Here is a 24,277-nt window from a genome sequence, read left to right on the forward strand (position 1 = left end):
TTGTGGCCAACCTATCACAGCCTCTGGAATTTTTTTTGTCACAATGTGTAAAATTGATGCCCGGAGGGGTCCTGAAAGTTTGGTGGCGATTTCTCCAGCCGTTTAGGAGATATCGACGGAAAAGGACAGGGGGGCCGTTTCGGCCCCCCCCCGACGTGGCGCGGGTTAAGGTATTAGGTAAGCGCGATTTTTAACCAAGACAACCAGCACACACAGCTGCAAGGCCGACTTCTCACTCTGGCTTTCAATTTCTCTTTTCAATTTCTCTGAGGCCAAATTTCAAAATGTTATCGGGGGCCATGAGCTGGGATGGTCCCCAGCAGCGGGCTGAAAACAGCGTCCCTCCCCCCATCGTGAGACGGCCCCAGCTGGCCACCGTTGAGTCCGTGACATTGAGGTCGCCATCGACTGCGACGGCTGGCAGTCGGCCCCTCAACTCCACACAGACAGGTAGGTGCGGGTCGCGACTCCTGACGGCACGTCTGGCAACTCCACACATAAGGTATCTCGTACGGTGCAGGTCGCGACTCCTGCGGTACATGCGGTTCATTGCTCTTCAGGCCTCAGGACTGCTTCACGAAGGCGCCGTTTGGGTTGGCAATAGGCATGCAACATTACCACAAGAATCATTCAGTGATGAATTCAGTTAAAAAAGACATTGCTGCTTCTAGGCCTATACGTGCGTTTTCCAAGTTTTATCGGCAAAGCTGAGATGCCATTGCACAATCGAAGTACCTACGTTTTGTTGGAAAAGTGTTTTGGACGAGTGAAGTCCCAGTTATGAATAATAGCAGTCTTTATCATCTGGATATTATTTAGGCACAGTTATTATGTCGACCCATAGTAATTATGTCACAGGCCAGGGCAAGGTCCCTGGGGTTTTAGTGTTTTTAGTGTTTTAGTGGGTTTTTGTTCTTTTTTCTCCTAAATAACTTCAACAGATGTGGTCCTAGAGCTTGCACCGTATTAAGTAGCACACCTTCGTTCTCTCAAGACGCGTCGAATGACACCCACTATGCCTGGAAACGGTTGGAAAAACTTTTATGCTGACCTCATGTGACCTCGAATGACCTTCAATTGACCTTGCCACATGATAAGTCTTATACATATGATGTATTTATAGCTGCACTGATCATACATCTGGCATTAACCCGCGCCTCGTTAGGCTCTACCACCCGTTGAGGGGGGGGGGGGGCGTTTCGGCCTCCCTCAGATCTCGGAAAAGTTACCGACCGATTTTGAAAATTCAAACGGCGTTCAATAGCACCACCAGGGAACTACCATGCCACCAGGTTTCGTTGACCTAGGTGCAACCAATGACGTCAGAGGTCAGGTCAAAGGTCGCATTTTCACCGAGTACGGGCCTTCTAAGGAATGCGTCATAACGTCGGTCGTCGAATTAACCCTCGCCCGCACATGCCATTTTCCCATCCTAGAACGCACATGGGGGGGTGGTTGCCACCCCCCCCCGCGCCATTTCGTTCCTGTTGGAGATAGAGCTTAGCAGTAAAGACCAAAAAGATTCTTTGGGAAGAGACGAATCCAATGATACCCAGTTTTACCTTCTCAGGTCAGTCATTGACCTTCCAGGTCAGGTCAAACTAAAAAATGTTGCTGTTTTGGGTCACCGTTGGATATCAAGTGCGCTGCTTATCAAATACCGATGACGATGCTGTTTTCTGGTGCCAAGCCAGCTAGAACCTCTTTATCACACTATCCGACCAGAATTTTGCTGTTGAGGTCATTTCAGGTCAAGTTAGGTCAAGGTCAATTATATGTGTTTGTATGTCTGTGTGTGTCTGTGTGTATACTGATGTGTGCACCGATTGTTTTTGGGTCCATATCACATGAAATCATGATTTGAGAAGCTTTTACCAAAAATGCAGTCAAAAAACTTCACAAAAAGTAAATTCAGCTTGCCTAAAACGCAATTATCTTAGATGACCTAGGTTGACCTTGACCCTGACCTTGACCCCTGTACATCGTCGAACAACATGTTCCATGATAGGTGGGAGGTAAGACTGGCAAAAAAGGCCGAAATCAGGGTGTCAAAAGCTCACAAGGCCCATGGCAAACGCAAGATGTTGAGAATTGGCCATTTGGGTCATGACATGACCTGAAAAACAAGGTCATATCTCCGAAACCAAAAATCACAGAAACTTTAAAATTTTCAGCGGACATCAAGAAAGGATAGACGAGCAGCTATACGAAAAATCAGCCTTCTAGCTCTAAAAATGTTGAGTGCAGAGCAGAAAGACTGCCTGGGGGGGGGGGGGGGTGGCAACCACCCCCCCCCATGTGCGGGCGAGGGTTAAAGGCATGTTATCGAAAATCATCGATCCAGCGTTGGCCACCTAATATTGTATGCTGCTTAGGAGGTCACTGATGCCAGGTTAGGTCACAGAGGTTGCAATATGGACCCAGCCATACTAGGGTTGTGTGATACATGTTTTATGGCCAATTTTACATTTCAAATTCAATGGTGTGGGTTATACGACCATTAGGGCCGGTTCAGGTTCCGCTCTGGTGGAGGTCAGGTCAAGGTCAGGTAAAAAAGGTCAAATTTCAAAGTTGATATTTTTTGTATCAAAAGGGTGACTATTCTATGTAACTCATCACGCAGAATCCAATGGTGGTCTTCGTTTTACTCTGCAGTCTGCGTGGTCTACAACGGATACAAATTGAGTTTGATAATTTTACATAATACGGTTTTGAACCGAGCTGTTTCACCGACTTGCCAAAAATAGAGATATCGAGTGCCTTACCTTGCCCATTACTTTAACCTTCGCCCCAGTGGGGGGGGGGGGGGGCATATGTTACCACCCTGTCGCGTTTTTTTTGCGTGTGAATAAAGAAACGCGGCGCGTAGCGCCGCGCCGCTTGGGGTAGCTTTTTGTACATCAATTTGAGACAATGTGTGAAATTTTTGACCCCAGGTCATGTCAGGTCAGGTCACCAGTTCAAGTTAACTGACCAAGCCTAAAAAAGTTTGCAATCATGTCCAGCCTGCAGTGCTTGTCAGAAAGGTTTTAAGCTTGGTGGATTGCATGATGTTATGGGCGCCTACAATTTGTATATCTCGGATTTTTTTATATCCGTGACCTAAGGTCAGGTCAGTAGCGTGACCTTTCCATTATAAGTCAATGCCAATGGAGAACAACGACAATGCTTGATCCGTGTGTACGCATAGAAACAGTCCAAATATTTCAGAATCACAAAGATTTGGACCACCCGTGACGACCAAGGTGTCTTTTTTGCTAATAGCCTCTAGAAAGGTCATCCGAGGTCATTTGAGGCTACAAACAGATTTTTGCCAATATGTAACTCTCGATTGGAAAGAGATACATAGAACACTGGGGATGGCCTCATTGTGTTTGTCTTGCCGAGACGCATCGACTGATATGCAAAATGACCTTTTCCGGTTAGGTCATGACCTTGACCTGAGGTCAAATTTTTAAGTTGACCTTTCAAGGTCAAATTATAGTTCATTCGACGCGTCTCGGCGAGAGGAACACGATTCTGGCAATAGAAATGTCGTGGCGTTTTTTAGTCAAAAGTTATTATCGAAAACACTTTTCGTAAAAACAGCTATTTTTGGAGTTTTTGCCCTCTGGAGGCTAAACCACTGACCTGAGGTCATTTTTGATAATGACCTTATCAAAAGAAGAGTTCAAAAGCTATCGATTGCTTTTCCAAGCGTTTTTCTAGCTATCATAGTTCCTGAGATAATGGCATGTTTTCTGAAAAATATAATGACAATTCGCAAATTTTGACCTTTGATGACCTCTGGTGACCCCAATATTGCTCAAAGATGAAAAATGACTAAAAAATGCTTTCAAACGTACGCATCGAGAGCTATCGACTGCTTTTTACCGCGTCTTTCTAGCCATCTTAGTTTTTGAGTTAGAGGTAGGTGGTAACATAGGTATCCCCCCCCCCCCACTAGGGCGAAGTTGGCTGAGACCGCCACTGGGGCGCGGGTTAAAGGTACAGCTTTACTTTCTACATAGCTTCTTTATTTATGGATTTAGACGCGGGGGGGGGGGAAGAAATGCTTTCGAGGGTATCAGTGGTTGGAGTTACTCCGGGCCCGACCCAGTTTATGCATAATCTCTTGAAGCTAGCCTAAAATGCCTAAATCAAATCATAGGCGGAGGAACTGGGAGGGCACCGGGGCACCGTGTCCGTGCCCCCCTTTGATTTTGGCATTTTAACATTAGCCCTATGGGCGTTGCATGGAAAGAATGGGACCAAAAGTCAGCAGTGCCCCCCCCCCCTTAATTGTGGGTGTTCCGCCGCTACTTAAAAACATAACCATCGCGATTCAAATATAAACCACAGAATGTTATAATTATTGCATCATATACCTATGCGAATCAGTATATAATGGTATGCTATTCCGAAGTTGTAACAAGTCACTGACGAGTTTCAAAAGCAGAAAACATTATTGATATTCCTCCTCTTTTGCCACATGAAATAGACCGTACAAAAATCCCACCTCATCCAATATCACACCCATCGGCCCCAACATTGACCTGCCGTCGCTGCACCGCACCGGTTCATTTAGTTGCACGCTGCCCGTTGTCTGACCCACCGGCTCTCACACGCGCGCGCCCCGGTCAACCGTAACCCGCACCGCTCAGTGCATCCCATCCAGCCCAGCGCCGCCCGCGCAGCACCGACCGGGGTCGTCCAGCAGCAGTCGGCTGGCTCGGCCGTCCCAAGTAGGCCGAGTACAACTCTCTCTCGGCGCGGCGGTCCAACAGGCCGGCTGACACCGGTCTCAGTTTGGTTTGTGGTGGCACCGGGCCATCTGGGACCCTGAGCAGTGACGCTGGTGTAATAGTGTAGAGCTGGTGACCGAGAGGAAGGGTTGGTGTCGGTGGTGTTTTGTGAGAGTTGGTGATTGTAAGGATTGTAAGAAGCGGAGTTTTGAGCAGTATCAACCGTCTCCTGTGACATCAGGTAAATTGGATGAATATCTAACTTGCATCTATATAAAATTGCGTAAACAGACAGGGCAGTTAGATACAATGATTAAGAAATACCATTTCTTTAATGCGAGCTTCTCCCATTTAGTCGAATGTTTGGCAGGAATTAGACCTGAGGTGTTGAATGAAATGCATGAATTTTGCGACTACCTGAGGGGAAATCTTCAGCACTTCTTGTTTCTTTTAGGAAGAAAATGAGTTCGAGTCCAAAACGTTCAGCGTTTTTGTCTTATTGCATTTTGTCGACCTGGCACCGACTGTCACAATTAGTGCGACATTGCATTGTCATAACCCGTGGAGTCGCGCAGCTCTATAGCTTCGCCTACCGGCTCTCCAATTTCAATCTAATCCGTTAGGCTCAGTGCAGATTCCTTTCACTTCCTGTCATATGTGCACGCCTGGCCAGGGCGGTAGAAGCGACTCCGTGTCACGTGTGCAGCGGCGCGTCGGACCGAGGTCGGGTGCGTGGTTATCGGCGATCAGCGCCGATTCCGTTTCCGCCCCAGCACCGTGTTTGACTGCGCAAATTTACCGTTTATTTCAGACAGCCTCGTAAGAACATAACCAATCTTTCGGTCTGCCCAGTTGAACATCTCCAAAGCAAGGAACTGAAAATAACGCGAAGAATGCTAACACTTTTGACAAAATATTATCTTTTAGACGTTTGCACCTATGTAAATAGATCGGCGAAGCTCATATAAACGTCAAACATAAAGCGTTTTGATAACAAAGATAAAAAATGTGTGCCCGTGAAATCAAAATAAGCATTTGTAATTTCCTTTTAGGTAAATTGAACTTATCACTAATTGCGGTCACAGGAGTACGGCTTCGGAAATCTTTATACCCACGATCTTAGGCAAAGTACCTACGTACCGTACTATGCTATACATAACACGGCTAGGATGTCTCAAGGGACTGTGCGTGTCGTCTGTTTCACGTCTTACCGCGTCAACTCAGTGACAACCAGCGGACCTGAACCGTATGCGTATTCGCGCCGTCAATAACATTGGAGTTCAGCGTACCTTCTCGGACAACTGCGCCGTATTCGTACGCATGACCGTCTGGCCGCAGACCGGAATTGTAACACAAACTACATGTCGATTTAGTTCGGTATGAGTCAGCTCTCGTGACCGAGATCCCTCGGCAGAGACCGGACATCCTCCGGTCGCTGTGTCGCGTGGTTTTGTCAAGTCATTTCCTCGACAGCAGTGTGGACTTACTAGTCATCGCGCTAAAAAAAAGGAAAAATAGATGCAAATTCGAAGCTCAGTTCGAGATATAAACTAACACCCAGCCCAGGTAAATTGTTCAGCCAATCGAGGCGGTACGGTGAATAGAGGTTAGGGGAGATGGCGCTCAAACGGGCCGTTCAAGGCTATAGGTACATAATACATATGCTGTCACCCCGTAGCCCGTCCAGCCGAGCAGAGCTTGTTGCTTGTTGAGGACATTTCAGAATAGCACGCTCATTTGAATCTACTACCAACATCTACCTGCCGCTGACCCAGCTATTTCCCCGTTTATGTCTGTCTGAAGGATGCGGTTCTACCTGGCTCTTCTGGCGGCGGCGGCGGCGCTGGCGGCGGGCCGCATCGCCGACCCACCCAGCTACCGGCAGCTGCTCAGGAAGCTGGCCAGCAGTCCGGACATGCAACAGTACATGCGGGACGACCCGCGCTCAGCTGGCCAGCTGGACGTCGCACTGGATAACGATATGGACAAAACCACGGTGAGAAACGCCGATACGGGCGGATGGACAAAACCACGGTGGCCGTGGGAACTGGGAACCGCCAAGACGAACGGTTGGTGTGGACAAAACCACGGTGAGAATTGTCGATGTCTGTAGACATAATGGAGAAAACCACGATGGGACTTATGAGTCTCGATGATAAGGCCAACAATTGTTGGAACGGATTATCCAGACGGAACTAAATAATTCATACACTGACAGGTGAATAGTCCTGATTAGCGGATTTTATGATGATTGTCTCCAGTGAATAAGTTTGAAACCCATACATTTCTACGATTCACTTTCTTTCAGTTTGCTGTAGCAGCTTTTTCGGCAACTTTTTACCGTTTTATTACCTTTCTTATAATTTATTTTGCAGATATAGGTAGGATACGTGCATTTTGAATCATCTACCCAGCTGCGCTATATCATGCAGTAATCATGCTTTGCGATCTCTACTCAAAACAAAATCCGTTTGTAATGCAAGCTTCTTTACTCATCTCTATCTTTGGTTACTGATTACATAACACCGTCTTATTGGGACGAGCCTAATGTCCCAGACTCGACCGTGACCAGACACCTGCCGAGTTTCGCTGAGAACTGACACCTGCAGTGATATGGCCCGAGGGGCGCGACACGACGTAGGTATTTGTAAAGACTCGCGAGGGTGTGACATGGGTGTGTGGGTCACATGTCCCGGGGGCGGATACAAGGGGGGCTGGCCGGGGGTTCAGGGTACTGGGACAGGAGGCCGAGGAAGGGGCCGAGGAGTGGGGGGGGGGGGGGCGGACTGGGCGACTTATGATGGTCGCTGGTCACTGGTTAGGGAGTCGGGGCGGGGGTGGGGGAAGGGATAGCTCGCCTCGCCAGGGAGAGGGGTGGGGCTGCGTATGATGACGAGACGTTTGTCAAAGGACGTTTGGGGGCTGGGTAGGGCGTGAGCAGGGCGTAATGATAAGGGAAGGACGGGTGACCGGAGACGCGTGACCGAAGACGGGTGACCGGAGACGCGTGACCGAAGACGGGAAGATGAGGATTACGCAGCAGGGTGACCGGGGGGGGGGGGGGGGGCGGAGGGTCAACTAAACCTGCTTCGCTAGTGCTGACCAAGACAACTCGGACTGATTACTACATTGTGACACAGAGCTGACAGCCTCACAATGCTGACTCGTAATGGTAAACTGATGCTCTCTCAAGAACGCGGGGACATGCATAGTACGCGACGACGGTGTCCCAAATCCAGGGAGGTATTAGGGTAAGAAGACATATCGGCAGTCGGCACCTTACCAGCGAGGTGACCATTGACCCGCTGGTGTGACCGATCGATGTTGGACAGATATTGGTGCTTATTGGACATCAGACTGGTGACGAAGTGATTCCAAAACCACGACTAGCTTACGCTGACGACAGGTGGCTAAGACAAACTGAGAGGTAGGTTGAGGCTAACGAATCAGACGCTGTTTGACGCCACGGACGAACCAGACGCATTCTTGACCAACAACTCCGACACAAGATGCAGCTCGACCTTTGGCACAGCCAAGATTCTGGCATGCCCACCTGACGTGCTGACGTCACCTCCCTCGTTCTGACGTCACCGCTCTGCCGACATCAGCTGGAGCTGATCCGTGAGAACGGCTACGTGGCCGAGCAGCATGACGTCACCACGGCCGACGGATACATCCTGTCTCTGCACCGGATCCCGTACGGACGGGACGGACCCGGCGAGGGACCCCGTACGCCCGTCCATCTCCAGCACGGCTTGCTCTCCGCCAGCTCCGACTGGATCATGCAGCCTCCCGAGAGGGCGCTGGGTATGGTCATATAGATGTCGCTGCAAACGTGATACTGGATGGCTCGTGTCGCTCCTGAGGGGTTTGCTGTGTGAAGCTTTATGGGCTGTTTTGTGACTGTGCTGTTGCTCGCATGATGTTACACCGACTGCCTGAGGTAGGCTGCTTAGTGATGTGTACGAGAGACTTATTGAGGGAAACATCTGGAGGTTGTAATAGCTTATGATCAGAGTCACAAGCATAGCCCATCTCCACTGGAGACTCTCCAGGCACTAGGTAGTGCCGTGCCAAGGTTGGAGAAGGGCCACTGCCAGTGGCCACAGAGGTCGCTACCTCTTACCATATTCAGATTGGAGAACTGCTGACAAGCGCGGTGTGGACTTTAGGTACTGCTTGTCTTTCTATCACATAAGTCAAGTCAGCTAAAAGCCTATTCAATGCAACACTGCATTGCACGAGTTACTTATTGCATCGGAATTTTTAACGGTCATCGTGCAACTGTCCAAAGCCCGGTCGCTTGACCTGACCGTCAATGATCAGCTCACTTGGTCGGTTGGAGCAAATGTCCCATAGTAAACCTAAAAAAAAGGGAAATACGGTTGCCTACCTGCGCTATGGATGCATCTCATCGCTCGGTAAGGTCTAACCAACTGCTGCAACTGAATTGACTTGGAAAAAAACTACGATGAACTTAAGGATAATTTTTTTTTCGGCGAACTTTCCTTTTTTCATTAGGTCCCGTTTTAGCCCCAGACAAAGCGTTCCTGACCTCTCAGTTATGTGCCCAATGGGAAAAAGCTTTCGTCTTTGTCACCAGCCAGCAGCGGTGCGTGCCTTTGGTTTTTGTTGTTTGAAATACCGTCTATCGTTTTTGTCGTGTGTGCTTGTGCAACCAAAGGGTCTTGTTACCGTTCATCGGTGTCTCGTGCCAGCCGTGAGTCATAGCCCGCGCCCCGTAGGGGGGGGGGCCGAAACGGCCCCCCCCTGTCCTTTTCGGTCGATATCTCCCAAACCGCTTCAGATATCGCCACCAAACTTTCAGGACCCCTCCGGGCATCAATTTTACACATTGTGACCAAAAATTTTTCCAGAGGCTATGATAGGTTGGCCACAAATGACGTCAGAATGACGTCATGTTCTGTCATTTTCGACCGAAAAAAGACCTTCGCGAGAAGACCTGTCAGGCCTACAGCTTTGAAGATACAGAAAAATGATCAAGACATAAAAGGTGTAGAATTGACAGGGCTACAAAACTGCTATCTCGGATTTTTGAAATTTTTGAGTTTTGAACCCCAAAAATCAAAAAAACATTTTTTTTGGATATATTAGCCAAAAAATCCAAAAAGTTTTTTGAGTTTCAAAAAAACCGGAATATATGTGATAGTACCTATCGTCTTCTATCTACATACCGAATTTCAGATCGATACCTCGTTTTTTGGCCAAGTTATAGCGAAAAAACTGTTCAAAATTGATGACGTCAAATTTTCAAACTCAATTTTTGGCAGTTCTAGACCTCGTAGAGCAAAACAAAGACCACCATTAGACTCCCCGTGACGAGCTGCATCGAATCGATACCCATTTTATGCAAAAATATCAAATTTGAAATTTGACCTTATTTGACCTGACCTTGACCTGACCTTCACCAAAACGTGACCTAGGCTGGCCCCAAAGGCTGCCTAACCCACATAATCGCATTTGTCATGTAAAATGGACCATAAATCATGTATCACACGACACTTTCATATTGTGACCCCGGTGACCTGACCTCGCTGTGACCTGACCTGGTATCAGTGACCTCAGATAGCAAAGTATGTGTTTGACGAACAATGTACCATCGATGGTTTTCAATAAATTACCAATTAACTCGATTTCACAACACATTTCTTGAAATGCCTGTGAACGGTGAAAATCTGACCTTTGACCTGACCTGTGACGTCATCGGTTTGACCTAGGTCAATGAAATTTGGTCACAAGGTAGTTCCCGGGTGGGGCTATCGAACGCCGTTTGAATTTTGAAAATCGGCCGGTAACTTTCCGAGATCTTAGGGGGGGGGCCGAAACGGCCCCCCCCCTACGGGTGGTAGGGTCCGCCGGTAGCCCTACGGGGCGCGGGATAGCCGCCAATTTCGAGGCGCTAGCTGACTGCTGCATATTTGGTGCTGTAGCTGAGTAAGCGCTGAATTCCCAAAACAGACATCTTACCTGACACTGATTAGTGACACGAACCGTATACCTGATTGACTTGACTGACCACTACTGACCAGTGACCAGTGATCTATTTCTGAGTGGTATACATGGTAGTTGGTTTATAGATAATATGTATGAATATAGCTTTTCCGTGAAATAATGACCGACTCATCACATGACTGGCCTTTTAGGTACTCGACTTTTCTCTGACCTTTGACCTAATGCTGACCTCTTATTTATGACTGGGGTCGGGTTCGAGACCAATCGCTTATTTGTGACCAATATCTAACCTCTGAAATCACCACCTGAACTGACTTCAGACTTTTGACTGATGCCTGTCCTCTGACCAATCCCATTTCCAAGTTAGGGCTTTCACTGACCTTTCAGATGACCTATGACCTCTGAACGACCTTTGTTCTCTGCCTGTCCTCTCTTTAACCCGCGCCCTGCTGGGGGTCCTGGATTTCCACGCCCTGCTGGGGGGGGGGTGTGTTTGAACACCCCCCCCCTTGTAACTCGGCTCCTGGGCCACGTAGCGATACGCGGAAGGCGGCGTTCGAAAGAGCGTAAAAAATAATGACGAAATTACTTCGGTCAATTTTTTGGTCAGGTCAAAGGTCAGGTCACCAGAGGTCATTGAAGGCAAAATTTCGCCGATTTCCAGGTCGAATGTCGAAAACTTCCAAGAAGCCAACGCATAACTCGGGAACCGATAGAGCTACAGCGCCGCGGAAAAGCGCATTCGATAGCCCTTTTAACGCCCTTTCTGAGTAATTCTCTCAGATTTGACCTAACGTCAACGGTTTTGCCTGCAGGGGGCAAAAACTGCAAAAATAGCCGATTTTTTCGAAAACAGTTTTTCTGCAATAACTTTTGACCCAAGCCTTGTACGAGCTTATTTTTACCAGCATCGTGTTCCTCTCGTCAAGACACATCGAATGAACTATAACTTGACCTTGAAAGGTCAACTTGAAAATTTGACCTCAGGTCAAGGTCATGACCTGACCGGGAAGGGTCATGTTGCATATCAGTCGATCCGTATCGTCGAGCTGAACACATCTAAGGCGTTTTCATCGCTCTAGCATGCCTCTATCAAAAGTTGTTTGCGAAAAACTGTTAGATACCATTCGTGACCTAAGATGACCTCAGGGCATAAACAAGGGTCACGGACACCATTTTCAAGTTCAGTGTGTCTAAACCACTTGTAATTCGGTGTTTGGGAGTGTTTATAATGTCTTTCCTCCAAAAGAGGCGCATTTCAATTTTCTCCCATTGACTTATAATGGGGAGGTCGCAAAATTGACCTGACCTTAGGTCATCGATATCAAAATTCTGAGATATACATTTTGTACATGCTATTGCTCTTAGCAATCGCTGAAAGTTTCAAAGCGATCGGTCACTCGGTGTAGCTATGACAGACATTGAAAGTTTTTATGAGGTGAGGTCACTTCAAGTGACCTGGTGACCTGACCTTGAATGACCTTGGTCTGAAATTTTCACAACATGTGTAGAATTGATGTATGATAAGGTGTACCAAAAACGGCGGCGCTCCGCGCCGCCGTTTTTGAGATATTCGCGAAAAACCACAAGGGGGGTGTTCAAACACCCCCCCCCCAGGTGGGCGCGGGTTAACTTCTGACCTGTCACTGACTTCTGGCTGACCTCTAACCGACTTCTGACTGACCTCTGATCAGTTACTGACCGCTGAGTGTCTTTTGACCTATTGGCCTCTGACTGACCTCTTATTTGTTACCAATCTCTGATTACTGACCTCTGGCCATTACTGACCAATGACCATTGATATCTAACTGCTTAAGACGAGCAAATGACCTTTATCATCTCGCTGACCTTTGGCTGAATCTCTGACATGTGTTTGACCTGTGACCTATCACTGACCTGACTGACCTCTGAACGCTCACTGACCCGTGACCCGTGACCTCTGACTCCGACCAGCTGGACATGGCCCGCTCTCGGGGCTACGCTGCCGAGGAGCACATAGTGACTACTGCGGACGGATACCTCCTAGGAGTTCACCGCCTTCCGGGCCGAGGAGCCCCCGTTCTCCTCCAGCACGGCCTGATGGACAGCTCGGCCGCCTGGCTGCTGAACCCGCACCGACCGCTAGGTGACGTCACTGGAGCAATTGTAATGACATCACTGGATTGAACAGTGGCTATCAGTGATAACCTAACCTAACAAGAGATACAACATGGTGGCTAATAGTGGCGATCCTGGTGGTGGCGATTGGCGAAGAAGTTGACGCTGTTGCACTTGGTCTAGGGTGACTGCCCTGGCTTGTGGCTTCAGCGTTCGGTCCCTTATACCGAGACGTGCATGATAATGGCTTTGATTGGACTAACGCATAATGTCCCGCTTTCCGCTAAAATAACGTTGAATGAAAAGGCAATGGACGTGCAATCTATAGAGGAACTTCACTATTCAGACTTGCTTAGAATGCCCTTTTGTGTGGGCAGATGCAATTCTCTTTTTCCGATGGCTGTGCTGATTAGATAGAAAATTCAGGCTATTCAAATAGTACCTACCCATTGATTGAAATGGAAAATTTAACTTTAATGCTAAACTCTTTCCTTTCTTTCTTCATAGCCTGCATAAGGAATGGCTTGCAAAATGCAATAAACTAAAAAGTAAACATTTGCTCATCGATTGCAAGGTGAGCTGACGGCTGCAATGTTTTTTTCTGACCTGCAGCGTACATGCTGGCGGACCGCGGCTACGACGTGTGGCTGGGAAACGCCCGCGGTAACACGTACTCGCGGGCGCACGTCAACATTACTGCCGACGACCCCGAGTTCTGGAAATTCACGTACGCTGCGCGGGAAGGACGTCTTTATTCACTTACTCAACTGTAGTTGGTGTTGTCTTTCTTGTGCCTTGTGGGATTGTTGTGGTAGTGTTTTTATTGAAGCGTTGTAAAGTTAGCAATAATTGTAACGGTAAAGTGTGGGTGAACAACACTGAAAACTAAAATGATTCCGGGGGTGTGATATTAGGAGAATGGTCTAAAACGAAACCCCAATTATTCCCGTAATATACTTCAAGTAGCACCTTTTTGGCCTTAGATACCCCCAATATCCCAACATTATTACCCTAATATGCCTGTTGGATGGCTAAGTGGAATCAAAATGATTATCTGGTTATGCCTCCATTATTCTTACGAAATGCCTAGTGTATTCCCCCTGAATCTCCTCTATGCCCCTTTGATGCCCCCTAGCATAGTTCGGATGCTCCGTCTGCTTCGTTCCGCAGTGGCGGATCAAGGGATGGGCTCGCGGGGTCATGCTATTCCTCGTGAGATCCCCATGAGATACCTAGCGCACTGATTTCTTTACCCACACAAAGGTAAGAGACGCCATTTATGTAACCACCTTCGCCCTTCCTCTGAATTTCCTGGATCCGCCCATGCCATCGACGCTCAGCCACACCAACAGCAACCACGATACGCTTGTGTGTATAAGAAAAACGTACTGTATTGATTGGAAAGACAACTGCCCAGTGGCGCGGGAACTTCTTCCAGAATGGGGGGGCTGAACCATAATAGAGATCAACCTAGGGTACCCCCAAATCTAGTTTTCTCACCGTTTTTAGGCCACTTATTTTTCAGACCATTGGCCTTTTCAACGAAAAAAACGAAAATATTTGCAAAAAAGTGTGGTATTCCGTCTCAGCTGAGTGAAGAAACTACCGTTTTGGCAACGTTTTGGAATGAAGGTTTTAATCTGCCAAATGAGTTGCCGAGCCAGTGAAAGAGGTGGATTTTTCACTTTTATGCTTTCTTCCTTTGTGAACCACAACCCCTAATTTGGGGAGGACAAGCTGCCCAACGGTTCCTGCTCTCATGAAAAGTTGTGGGGCACCGCCCCCACGGCCACAGAGTAGTGGGGGCAAGCTTCCCCCACTGCCCTCTCCCCCGGTTCCCGCGCCTATGTATGAATCTATGAAATTATGTTGGTAGATTTCCTATTTCGATTCCTCCAGCTGGGGGGGCTCAAATACATTACGAGCCCCCCCAGCCGAAAAGTTGGAGGGGCTCAGCCCCCCCTAGCCCCCCCGGTTCCCGCGCCACTGCAACTGCCTCTGCATTCATTTCAAAATCACAGCTTCCTAGTTGCCAAGAGACATTCAATTTGTATGTACATACTATCCATATTAAACATACGTCACGCACACGCCTCATACCATAACAAACAAATAACAAATGCCATATCACATGTTGAGATCCAGGCTGTAAAAAAACACATGACACACGAGAAGCGCCGCTGGCTCTTCTACGATGACCGTTGTTTTGCGACTCTTACAAAGGAGTCGCAAAACAACCGGTGCCCCTTCAAATGGCGTGGTTTTTCCCACCTTTGCTACACAACGAAAGTTGAGCGTGTGGCTCCTACGAGTTCCCCCTCCCTGACCTCAAGAAAGTCCGACAACGTAGCCCAGGGGCTGCCACAGGATGTCAACAGGCCCGCCCATGCCGCTTGTGACCCCTTTCCCTGTGGGGCGGGCCATCACGTCCGTCTCCATCATCTCCGTCCATCACTCCGTCTCCACTCCGCCCCTGGGCTTACCTCACTGCGCGGGCACACTATGCTGTCAGCACCGACAGATTTTTCAGCGCGTCCGCCGTCGCTGTTGACTCTGCCGGCAGCCCCATGATGTTGTGGACGATGAACCACATCGTGGAGCGCGATGCACGGGACCCTTTCTGGTTGAAGACGTAGTAGGCGACCCCGAAGAGAAGGAGTGCCTCTTCAAGGCACTGGGCGCTGGCCACCACTGTTTCTTCGACCACGATGTCGAACTCGTCTCCCGCTCGTGTATCAGGGGACGTGTCATCGTCGCCGCTGGCGCCTCCATGACGACCGTTCCCTCCTCACCCAGAAGGCGCAGCAGTACCAACGCCGCGTCCTCTGTGGATCAGGCAAGGAGGACGACGGACATATCACTTACTCATTTGAGAATATTTTTTATTCACACTGACGGGTCCAGGGATGCTCACACATACTCAAGAGTATGAGGCAATCCCCCCCCCCCAATGCATTTTGTATAAGATTGGTTGAACAGGTTCGCTTATACACGATATGTAAGAAGTTAACATGTATCAGAACAACGATGTTCAACTGTTGGGTACCTACCTATTTAAACAAATATAATGTTGTATAGTAATGATCTCATTTAGACATCAGAAGCACAAGTACACGCAACCTTAGAAGAACACTACATATGAAAAATCAAGGGCCTAAGTCAATCCAAGCATTTCATCGTCATATGAGTTCCTGCTAAGGATGGTACTCACCCTCAATAAGGCTCAATTCCAGCCTAAAAATGGCACCACTCGCAACCACACAGCACCCAACACCGCTCTTCACTGATCACTGGAAATGACGGAGAAAAATGGCGGACCTTTGGCGCGTTCCTGATGCCTCCAACGAAGAATCATTGAGGAATACTATGGTTCTACTCGGGTGATATCAAGAGTATTTTGAAAGAATCAGGCAAAGGAAGCATAACAGAAGAATATGAAAGCATCTCAAGGGAATATGAGCCTCCCTGTGATTCCGGCAAGATACCCTCTGGGCAATAAAAGGGTATATTGCAAGAATAGATAGAGAATCATAAAGGCATAACTATCAGCGACTGGGGTATCAACAGCATCTTATACGCACGGAATCATGCAGAATCATTTGGGGTATCAATGGCATAATATGGTTCTCACAGGGTGATATCAAGAGCTTATTAAGAGAATCAATAATTCATGGAGGTCGAGGGAATATCATGGGAATATGAAGCCAACTGCGATTCCATGAATATACCCCATAGGTATAATGAAGAGATCAAAAGGGAATAATTGGGGTATAGACTTCAATGATCAGGGCATCAGGAGATTCATTTTGGTTTTCAGTGAATGCCAAACATTATACTCCATCGGCCATCGTTTTAGAGCGAGGTGTAATTGTGGAATGATTGTGGTCGATCTAGACTGTGAATTTCGTAAAGATGGAAGCGAATAAATTGGCAAGTTTTCTGAGGTCGCCATAAAGTAAAGTGTGCGGTATTTCCAACATCCGAGGGTACGTAGATGTCTCGACAAATTGAGCCTTTACCGACACTGGTGTGTGTTTCAGGTGGGACCAGATGGGTCAGTACGACTCCCCTGCCATGATTGACTACATCCTGGAGACGACCGGTCAGCAGCAGATCTTCTGGGTAGGCCACTCCATGGGTGAGTCGCCTATCTAGTCGGCGGAGTCCGAAACCCAGCCTCCCATCGCCAGTCACTCAGTCTCGAGAGCTCTGTTTTGTATTTTTGGAACGATCTAATGGCTTTTGGGGTTTATCGTAAACTGGATAAGTAATGCAAATACATATAGTGAACACTTCACCCGATTGCAGTCTTATCAAACTTGTCGGTGCTTCACTTTTGAAGCATACGAGCATCCTTCCGATGACGCATATCCTAAGATAAAATGAATGCTATTATATCCTGCACGACGGTAGTTTCACTTTTGAAATCAGTACCCAGTGACGACATATTCTGGGTGGCAATCATCCGATTCAATATCTACAGGGTGTTTCATAAAGAATGTCAATTTTAAATTTGCCATATTAGTCATATAAAACAATATATTTGCATAATTTTCAGATTCACATACACCAGAAGACTTGGACATTTGATGTCTGTTCACTTTTCTCTATCTAGACAAACGGTTCCACGACAGCCCCGTGAAGATTAATGCACTATCGGGCCCGTCCACGGATATGGCGCACGGCTCGGAGCACTTCTTCGCAGTCCATGGGGGAGTCAACGAAGTCTTGCTCTAAGTCTAAAGCGAACCCTAAAGCGAAGGGTTAACTCTAAGGTGAAGCCGAAACTTTCTCATAAATTTGGAGATATTCTTGAGGCTTCCGAGCTGTAACACTATCCACGCCTTCTGTTCTTTCGAAAATGGCGTATTAATCATTTGAGCACGGCGAGCCGCGAGGTGAACCCGACATATCCCGTTCTGAAAATGGAATGACGGGAATGACAACAACTTTGGCATTGAAAGCTATTTATATAAAATGTCCATCAATTTCCAACAATGCTTGAAAGTTTGCACGTGCTAGACACATTTTTTCTTTTTGAACTCCCAGTTTAAAATTGACATTCATTATGAAACACCCTGTAGACAGACTTGACAGAACCAAGCTCGACGTTTGACGTCTCTCTCTCTCTCTCTCTCTCTCTCTCTCTCTCTCTCTCTCTCTCTCTCTCTCTCTCTCTCTCTCTCTCTCTCTCTCTCTCTCTCTCTCTCTCTCTCTCTCTCTCTCTCTCTCTCTCTCTCTCTCTCTCTCTCTCTCTCTCTCTCTCGTCTCTCTCTCTCTCTCCTCTCTCTCTCTCTCTCCTCTCTCTCTCTCTCTCTCTCTCTCTCTCTCTCTCTCTCTCTCTCTCTCTCTCTCTCTCCTCCCAGGAACGACCATGTTCTGGGTGATGATGAACGACCATCCCGAGTACAACGACAAGGTGGCGCTGATGCAGGGTCTGGGCCCGGTGGCCCGTGTCGACCACATGCACTCGGTCATCAGGATCTTCGCGCCGTACGCCAACGAAGTCGAGGTAGGCCAGAAAGAGGATGAGTGTTCCTGACCCTCTTCGTTAATTGTTAGAATGGTCGTTAAAAAGTTCCTGACCCCGGTCGTTTATTGTTAGAGCTGGTCTTCGGTCACCAGTGATAGATCACTGTCAAAAGATCACCAGTATGACTAGTCAGTATTACGACTGGTTGGTTTGGTTGTGCCAGGTCGCATACTGTGTTTGTAATTGTAATAGATAGAACCTTGATCGCTTTACTTGGAGCCCATAGATGTGGTTGCAACTGCGTGGTATTTTCCTATTCGTGTCAGCTGATGCATAGCACAGATTCACTGCGTGTGATAAATACTGCGGCAGTGTTCTAGCAAAGTTATGTAACTTGTGGCCTAGTTCACGAGCCTTAGGTGTGTTATTATTTTTTATTTTGCATTCTTTCGGTCACGAAATTATGCATGCGGCACCACAATTAGCCATCACAAGTTGATTTTACGTGACTGGCACTTAGCCGCCCAGTTTTTTCTTTCACAGGTCCGTGTGGTTGGTGGAACACTGACGTGTTTTGCCACTTTGCCTACCATTGTGATAACCTGCTTTCCTCTGCGCATCAATAGCCAGACGGCGCTTTATCCTCCTTCTACCACCCGAGACCCAACTTTCCTCCCTTCCCGACCACGGCTCGACATGTGTGCATCGTTTTCAGCTACTCTTCAAGTGGTTCGGAGAGAACGAATTTCTGCCGGCGGGTAGTCACTGGATGCGGATTGTGCAGAAATATTTCTGTGATCGCGATCACGTGGAGGAGGAGTTATGTCGTAACGCCCTGTTCGCCATCGCTGGCTACGACTCGAAACAGTTCAACTTAGTGAGTGAGGTCGCATCATATGTCGGCATGCGGTGCAATGACTGCTCTATTCCTGCTGTCGGCATACGATCTATCGGCATGAGACGCGAACTTTTATGATACGCACTAACCAGACGTTTATAGATGCATGAAAGCTGAGCGCTCGTTCTTCCAACAATGGAGGCTCTCTGCTTCAGACGACGCAACAATGATCTGCACGCGGAAAAAGACTGCAGACAGTGCTTGCAATGTTAATGCAACATGGATCCTCGATTGCAGAATTTTGAGGAAATGCATGACTAAAAAACTAACGGAGTTGCTAGAGTAGTCTGCTGTACAAATACTTTCAGCGCTCGATTTAGCAACATCGAACGTTATTCGTCATTTAGCATGCTTTTTCATCAAGCTATCAAGTTATCTATCACGCCTGCTTTATGGTTGCAACGCCTGCTCAAAGAAATGAATAAGTGATTTTTGCCCGCCCCCAAAGAAGAAATAGAGCGCGATAGATAAATAAGCTAAAACACAATTGGACCATTCTACATAGTTTGGGAGGCGAGAATTTCAAATCAAAACACATTGACCATGATACGACGAATGCATGCACCGGTTTGTCCAGCGTCTCCCATACAAAGCGCACATATTGGGATGCCACATAGACACGATTGCTTCACATTGCATTGTGCTGTCAGGTTTGAATCATCATTTAGGTACATGCACTTTTGTCACTTTTTGTAGGAAGCCTACCCTCACCTTTTTTACAGTACATGCACCAGTTCCCAGACTGCCGATCCCTACATTCCTCGCACCCACGTGTCACATCCAGTGTGACGGCATGCCCTATACGGTGTAGCTATACAGGCGTTCCCGACTGCAAGGTAGACTGTACCGCAATGCACGGGTTGTCGTGTAGGCTGCGCCGACTGCCGCGGCGTGCAGCAGCGTTGTTGGACTGCGGTCTGCGACCCCATGGTGCGTGGGCGGTCAGGGTGCGGTGAATATGGCGCGTAACCTGTGGGTTTTGCGAAGTCTAATTTTTCCTGATGACGTTCGATGTGACAGGCAAGCGCCGTGCTTGTTATTTCATTGGCCGGAATCTTATGCAAGTGGAGCATGAAATGTCATTCTAGTCGCATTACGAGCAATAGCAGCAAGCTTGTTGAACATCTATGTTTATAAATGCAGATGAGCATGGATAGGCGAATCCTGCATGGCGAGGCTAATCGACCAGAGGGTGTTATAAATGAGCATGACCGTAGTTAGAAGGACGACCTCAGGCTGTCTCTAAATGCTAACCTACTCACCATTTTCAGCTCCAGACTCATCACAGGACATTAGAAGAAGAAGAGAAAAGCAATCGCATCCTAACCGCATGCCTGCATGGCCCACTACCGTACCATTAACCAAAACACCGCATGTTAGTCGCCACGCTTAACTGCATGCCTGCTCACTGTAGCTACTCACCGCATGTGTCTTCAGGCCCTGGCCGAATTGATGGGCTTGAACGAGTTCTTGCCGAGCGATGAGCTGATGACCCTGCTGGCCGAGATGGTGTGCGAGCCCTGGGAGGCCACGTCCGAGATCTGTGACGAAATTCTCTTCCTGCTCTGTGGCTATGACCCGGAGCAGCTCAACCAGGTATTGCCGTGATGCAAAAATCACACGAGTGGAAGCAAACCTCCCGTATCAGAGCTGCTCTGACATTCTCGTGTCAGAGCCTATTATTTTCTTCGAAATTAATCATTTAAGGTGAAATCATTTACACACAAAAAGATGGTTACAGAAGCGCTTGCTGCCCTTTTAAAGTGTATATCAGTGCTCGAGACCATTATTCCGTTCTTTGCTCGGCAAGCGTCAAGCACATGACCCTTCTAACCATGTACTTATGAACTGGTTTCGATGTCATCGCTGCATAAAAGCATGCAATATTGTTCTATAGCAGCTTGCAATAGTTGTATGCCATTCGATTTTCTTTTTACGGAAACTTGACATATTCGATGGGTTTCTGCCTTTAAACGCTATCATGTTAATGATTTAAGTCAGAGTCAACAGTACTAGTTGATAATTATTTATAGTAGATTCGTAATTAACTAGTTAATTCTTTATTCGCTTTTTGCTTATGTCAGGGAACTCAGATTTGTTTTTCAATAGAAAAACACAATTCTAAAGAATAGTGTTTTAACTATTGACAACAAACCTTCGGTTATAAATAATAAACTCCAATATTTAATAATGTTCCAATACTGTTTCGAAGCATAAATCGTCTAATTTATCTGCAGACGGCGCTGCCGATCATCCTGGCCCACACGCCGGCCGGTGCCTCCACACGCTCCGTGATCCACTACGCCCAGGAGATCAACGCCGGTGAGTCATGAATCACGACGAAAACCGACGGGATAATAGGTCAATAAGTGACCATTGTGTGTTCAATCTATGCTGTTCATTCATCGCTTATGCAGCATCGAATATATCCCCGACTCGAACTTAAAATCATGTCCACAGACCACATTCATTGAATGATAGCATAACATTATGAAATTGCTATGGCAACAGAGGTTTATGGCACCTTTCCTCGCTAAAACCAGCAGCTGACGTTATGCCTAATGTTTTCAGAGAAGTTTTTGCACTTTGACTGGGGTAAGGAGGAGAACATTGCCCGCTACGGCCAGGCGACACCGCCAGAGTACGATCTCAGCTTCGTCACCTGTCCCGTGTCGCTCTTCTGGTCCGACAACGATCTGCTCGCCGACCCGGAGGTGAGACGGGCATTTTTGACGCTTGTTCCCCGCCCCCCATACCTGTCGTGTATCTGGTTTGTTATGCGGTGCGTTATTACTATGCATAGCACGTGTTATGCCGTCCATGATACAACCCCGACACCTCTTAGAAAAATTTACGTGACTTAATGTTGTTTATTTCGCTAAGATTCTTCAGTTATGCACTGCAGGAAAATATTTAGTACAGCACATCCATTTTATTCTTCTATGACAGGATGTGGCTTGGCTGGCTGAGGGTCTTCCCAACATCATTGAGAAGTACCGCGTCCCGCTGGCTGCCTTCAACCACCTGGACTACCTGTGGGCTATCGACGGCGACATCCTCGTCTACAACCACGTGATCGAAAACATCCAGAAGTTCGAGAACGCTCAGAAGCACTAGCTCTACTTCCATTAGTGGTTCCGACATCCCATTACGTGACAGTAACATCAAGCTTGACGAAAGGGCGTGCAGTATTTTGGCGAATGACATCAATAAAAGCTTAAGTTTGCCGATCCTGTGAAGGTCTCCGGCGACTTGAGAGTTTTGTTGTTAATCGTTTCGTTTTTTATCTGACTGTGGTTCCTTGGAAAAGGAACAGTCAGAATGTACCTGGCGTCATAATATTTCGAAAAGAAGCATCTATTCAGCTTAGAAACCACAATGTAAGTTGGATTTGCTCTCTGAAGCACTTGTTTGGTAATGACGGCAGTTCACCGCCGCGAATGCCTTGTGCCAGTAGCGTCAAGTGAACGCAAATATATTTATCTCGCGTCGTCGATGCCTTTGCAGCGCATGCTAGGCTTTGCTCAGGGGGATGAAGTTGCTCATAGGCATTGGCTCGGATGCATAAGCTCTCACTGAACTAAGTAAATGAGTTAGGTTGAGTCAGTAGGGATCTTGAAAGTAATCCCTACCGTTCCCTACCTTGAAATAAAGTGTTCTTTATAAGCTCGACACTGAAAAAGGTTTAGCTCCGTACCCTTCCACCCCTCACCCCCCGCTCCGACGAACAGCATCGACTCCGACGCGCCGCCGACGATCGGTCAGTCGACCGTCGTGGAGTCGCTAGCGACGCACCGGGACGCCCCCAGTTCGAGAGCACCATGCGGGGGTCAACCTCCGTCGAAGGTCGACAGCGGCAGGCAGCAGTCGCTGGCGAACAGACATGGACTCGGCTGTGACCGGCGCAGAGGAGGTTCCGGCGCCGGCTGAATGTGCTGCAGAGGGTGCAGTTGGGGGTGTGGGAGATGGCCTCCACCGGCGTCCTCCACCGCCCTTCGGTATCCACTACCGGCATTTTCTGCCAGAGGGCCAGTCGCCCCACATCTCTCGCCGTCGCCGCCACCACCTTCGGCCGCAGTCTGCGTGGCATGACAAGGTGACCTTTGACCCGAGCCTGTCGCCGACTTCGGCACCGGCCGTGTGCAAACCGAACAGCCGAACACCAGGTGGGACCAATGCTGACAGTTAACTGTACCGGTTGTTCGTAAAGGCGACATCCAGTGAGGTAGGAAACGGTATAAGTTGTCAGTCAAAACTTGGTGGAAGCGTCGAGAAGAGTGCCATCAAGTGGGAAATGATTCCTTCGTCAGGAAAAAGGGAGGGGAAGCGGATGCTCCGATGAGGGAAGCTGGACCATTGACCAGTGCCTAAGCGGTTAAGGTTACCTGAGGGCAACATTGCTGTGCAGTCTATCGACGAAAGGTTAGTGCCATGTAATCGTTACTCCTATTTTAGATCAGCGCTGTTGGTCAAGAGTTAAAACTACAACGTCCTCCTAACCAAGAGGCTCGAAATTTCAAAACAAAAAGACAAACCCACTTGCATTGCTATTCCCTTTTGCCTCTGCAATGCTTCTTTGACACTCGCTCCTTATTTGTTTCGAACAAAAAAAGTAATTAGTTTGCACCGACTGGTTCAGTGGCCGCGTTTTCTCATACTTCCGAACGGCGCGAGAACTAATTCGATTTGTATTTTGTGAACGGAGCATTGAGTGAGTGCCGACGTTCGTATGAAACTTATATTTGCATATTATACGTTAATTCCCTGGTAAATACGGGAAACTTGGGGCCAGCTGCTTGTTGATACCATTATAAAGTTAAGAATATGTATATTATACATACAATACAACTATTATTGCGCTTTTCCAGAGACGATACCCGACTCTGCCGTACGCGTCACGCATGACTCCGACTCCGATTCCGTCAGCTCCAGCTCCGACAGCGAGTGTGACTCTTCCGGTGATGACTCGGAGTCAACTAGCGCCAGCTGCTGCTCCAACTTCAGCTTCAGCTCTGGATACGGCGCTGCCCTCATACTGGAGTTAGAGACATCTTGCATAGCTCCTCGTCCCGCTAAAATCGTCCACGCCTCTCTCAACAGAGACGACTGGTG

At 47.9% G+C, this 24,277-nt stretch overlaps 1 protein-coding gene across 4 annotated transcripts; it reads left to right on the top strand.

Annotated features, from left to right (window-relative positions):
- Positions 1-393: 393 nt before the first annotated feature.
- LOC122385484 (lipase 3-like) lies at positions 394-22,656 on the top strand. Of its 4 annotated transcripts, none has more exons than XM_043373815.1 (10): positions 394-450; positions 6,528-6,720; positions 8,333-8,531; positions 13,407-13,521; positions 16,835-16,932; positions 18,161-18,306; positions 18,983-19,144; positions 21,403-21,487; positions 21,737-21,879; positions 22,115-22,656. In XM_043373815.1, the coding sequence occupies exons 2-10, from the start codon at positions 6,529-6,531 to the stop codon at positions 22,280-22,282; spliced, it is 1,308 nt and encodes a 435-aa protein (XP_043229750.1). In that variant the 5' UTR covers positions 394-450; position 6,528; the 3' UTR covers positions 22,283-22,656. The 4 variants fall into 4 exon arrangements, with proteins under 4 accessions (XP_043229750.1, XP_043229751.1, XP_043229749.1 ...); XM_043373816.1 differs by lacking the exon at positions 18,983-19,144 and adding an exon at positions 20,603-20,761; XM_043373814.1 differs by lacking the exon at positions 394-450 and adding an exon at positions 4,703-4,965.
- The last annotated feature ends 1,621 nt before the right edge of the window (positions 22,657-24,277 follow it).

Source organism: Amphibalanus amphitrite, unplaced genomic scaffold (genome assembly GCF_019059575.1).
Source record: "Amphibalanus amphitrite isolate SeventyFive unplaced genomic scaffold, NRLGWU_Aamphi_draft 000220F_arrow, whole genome shotgun sequence".
NCBI lineage: Eukaryota > Metazoa > Arthropoda > Thecostraca > Balanomorpha > Balanidae > Amphibalanus > Amphibalanus amphitrite.

What these genes read in the sequence shown, in the direction of transcription:
- LOC122385484 (XM_043373815.1), top strand. Translation starts at nt 6,529, where the DNA reads ATGCGGTTCTACCTGGCTCTTCTGGCGGCGGCGGCGGCGCTGGCGGCG. An exon ending in ACGATATGGACAAAACCACG is followed by an intron (nt 6,721 to 8,332) that starts GTGAGAAACGCC and finishes TGCCGACATCAG; the next exon opens with CTGGAGCTGATCCGTGAGAA. An exon ending in CTGGGTAGGCCACTCCATGG is followed by an intron (nt 16,933 to 18,160) that starts GTGAGTCGCCTA and finishes CTCTCCTCCCAG; the next exon opens with GAACGACCATGTTCTGGGTG.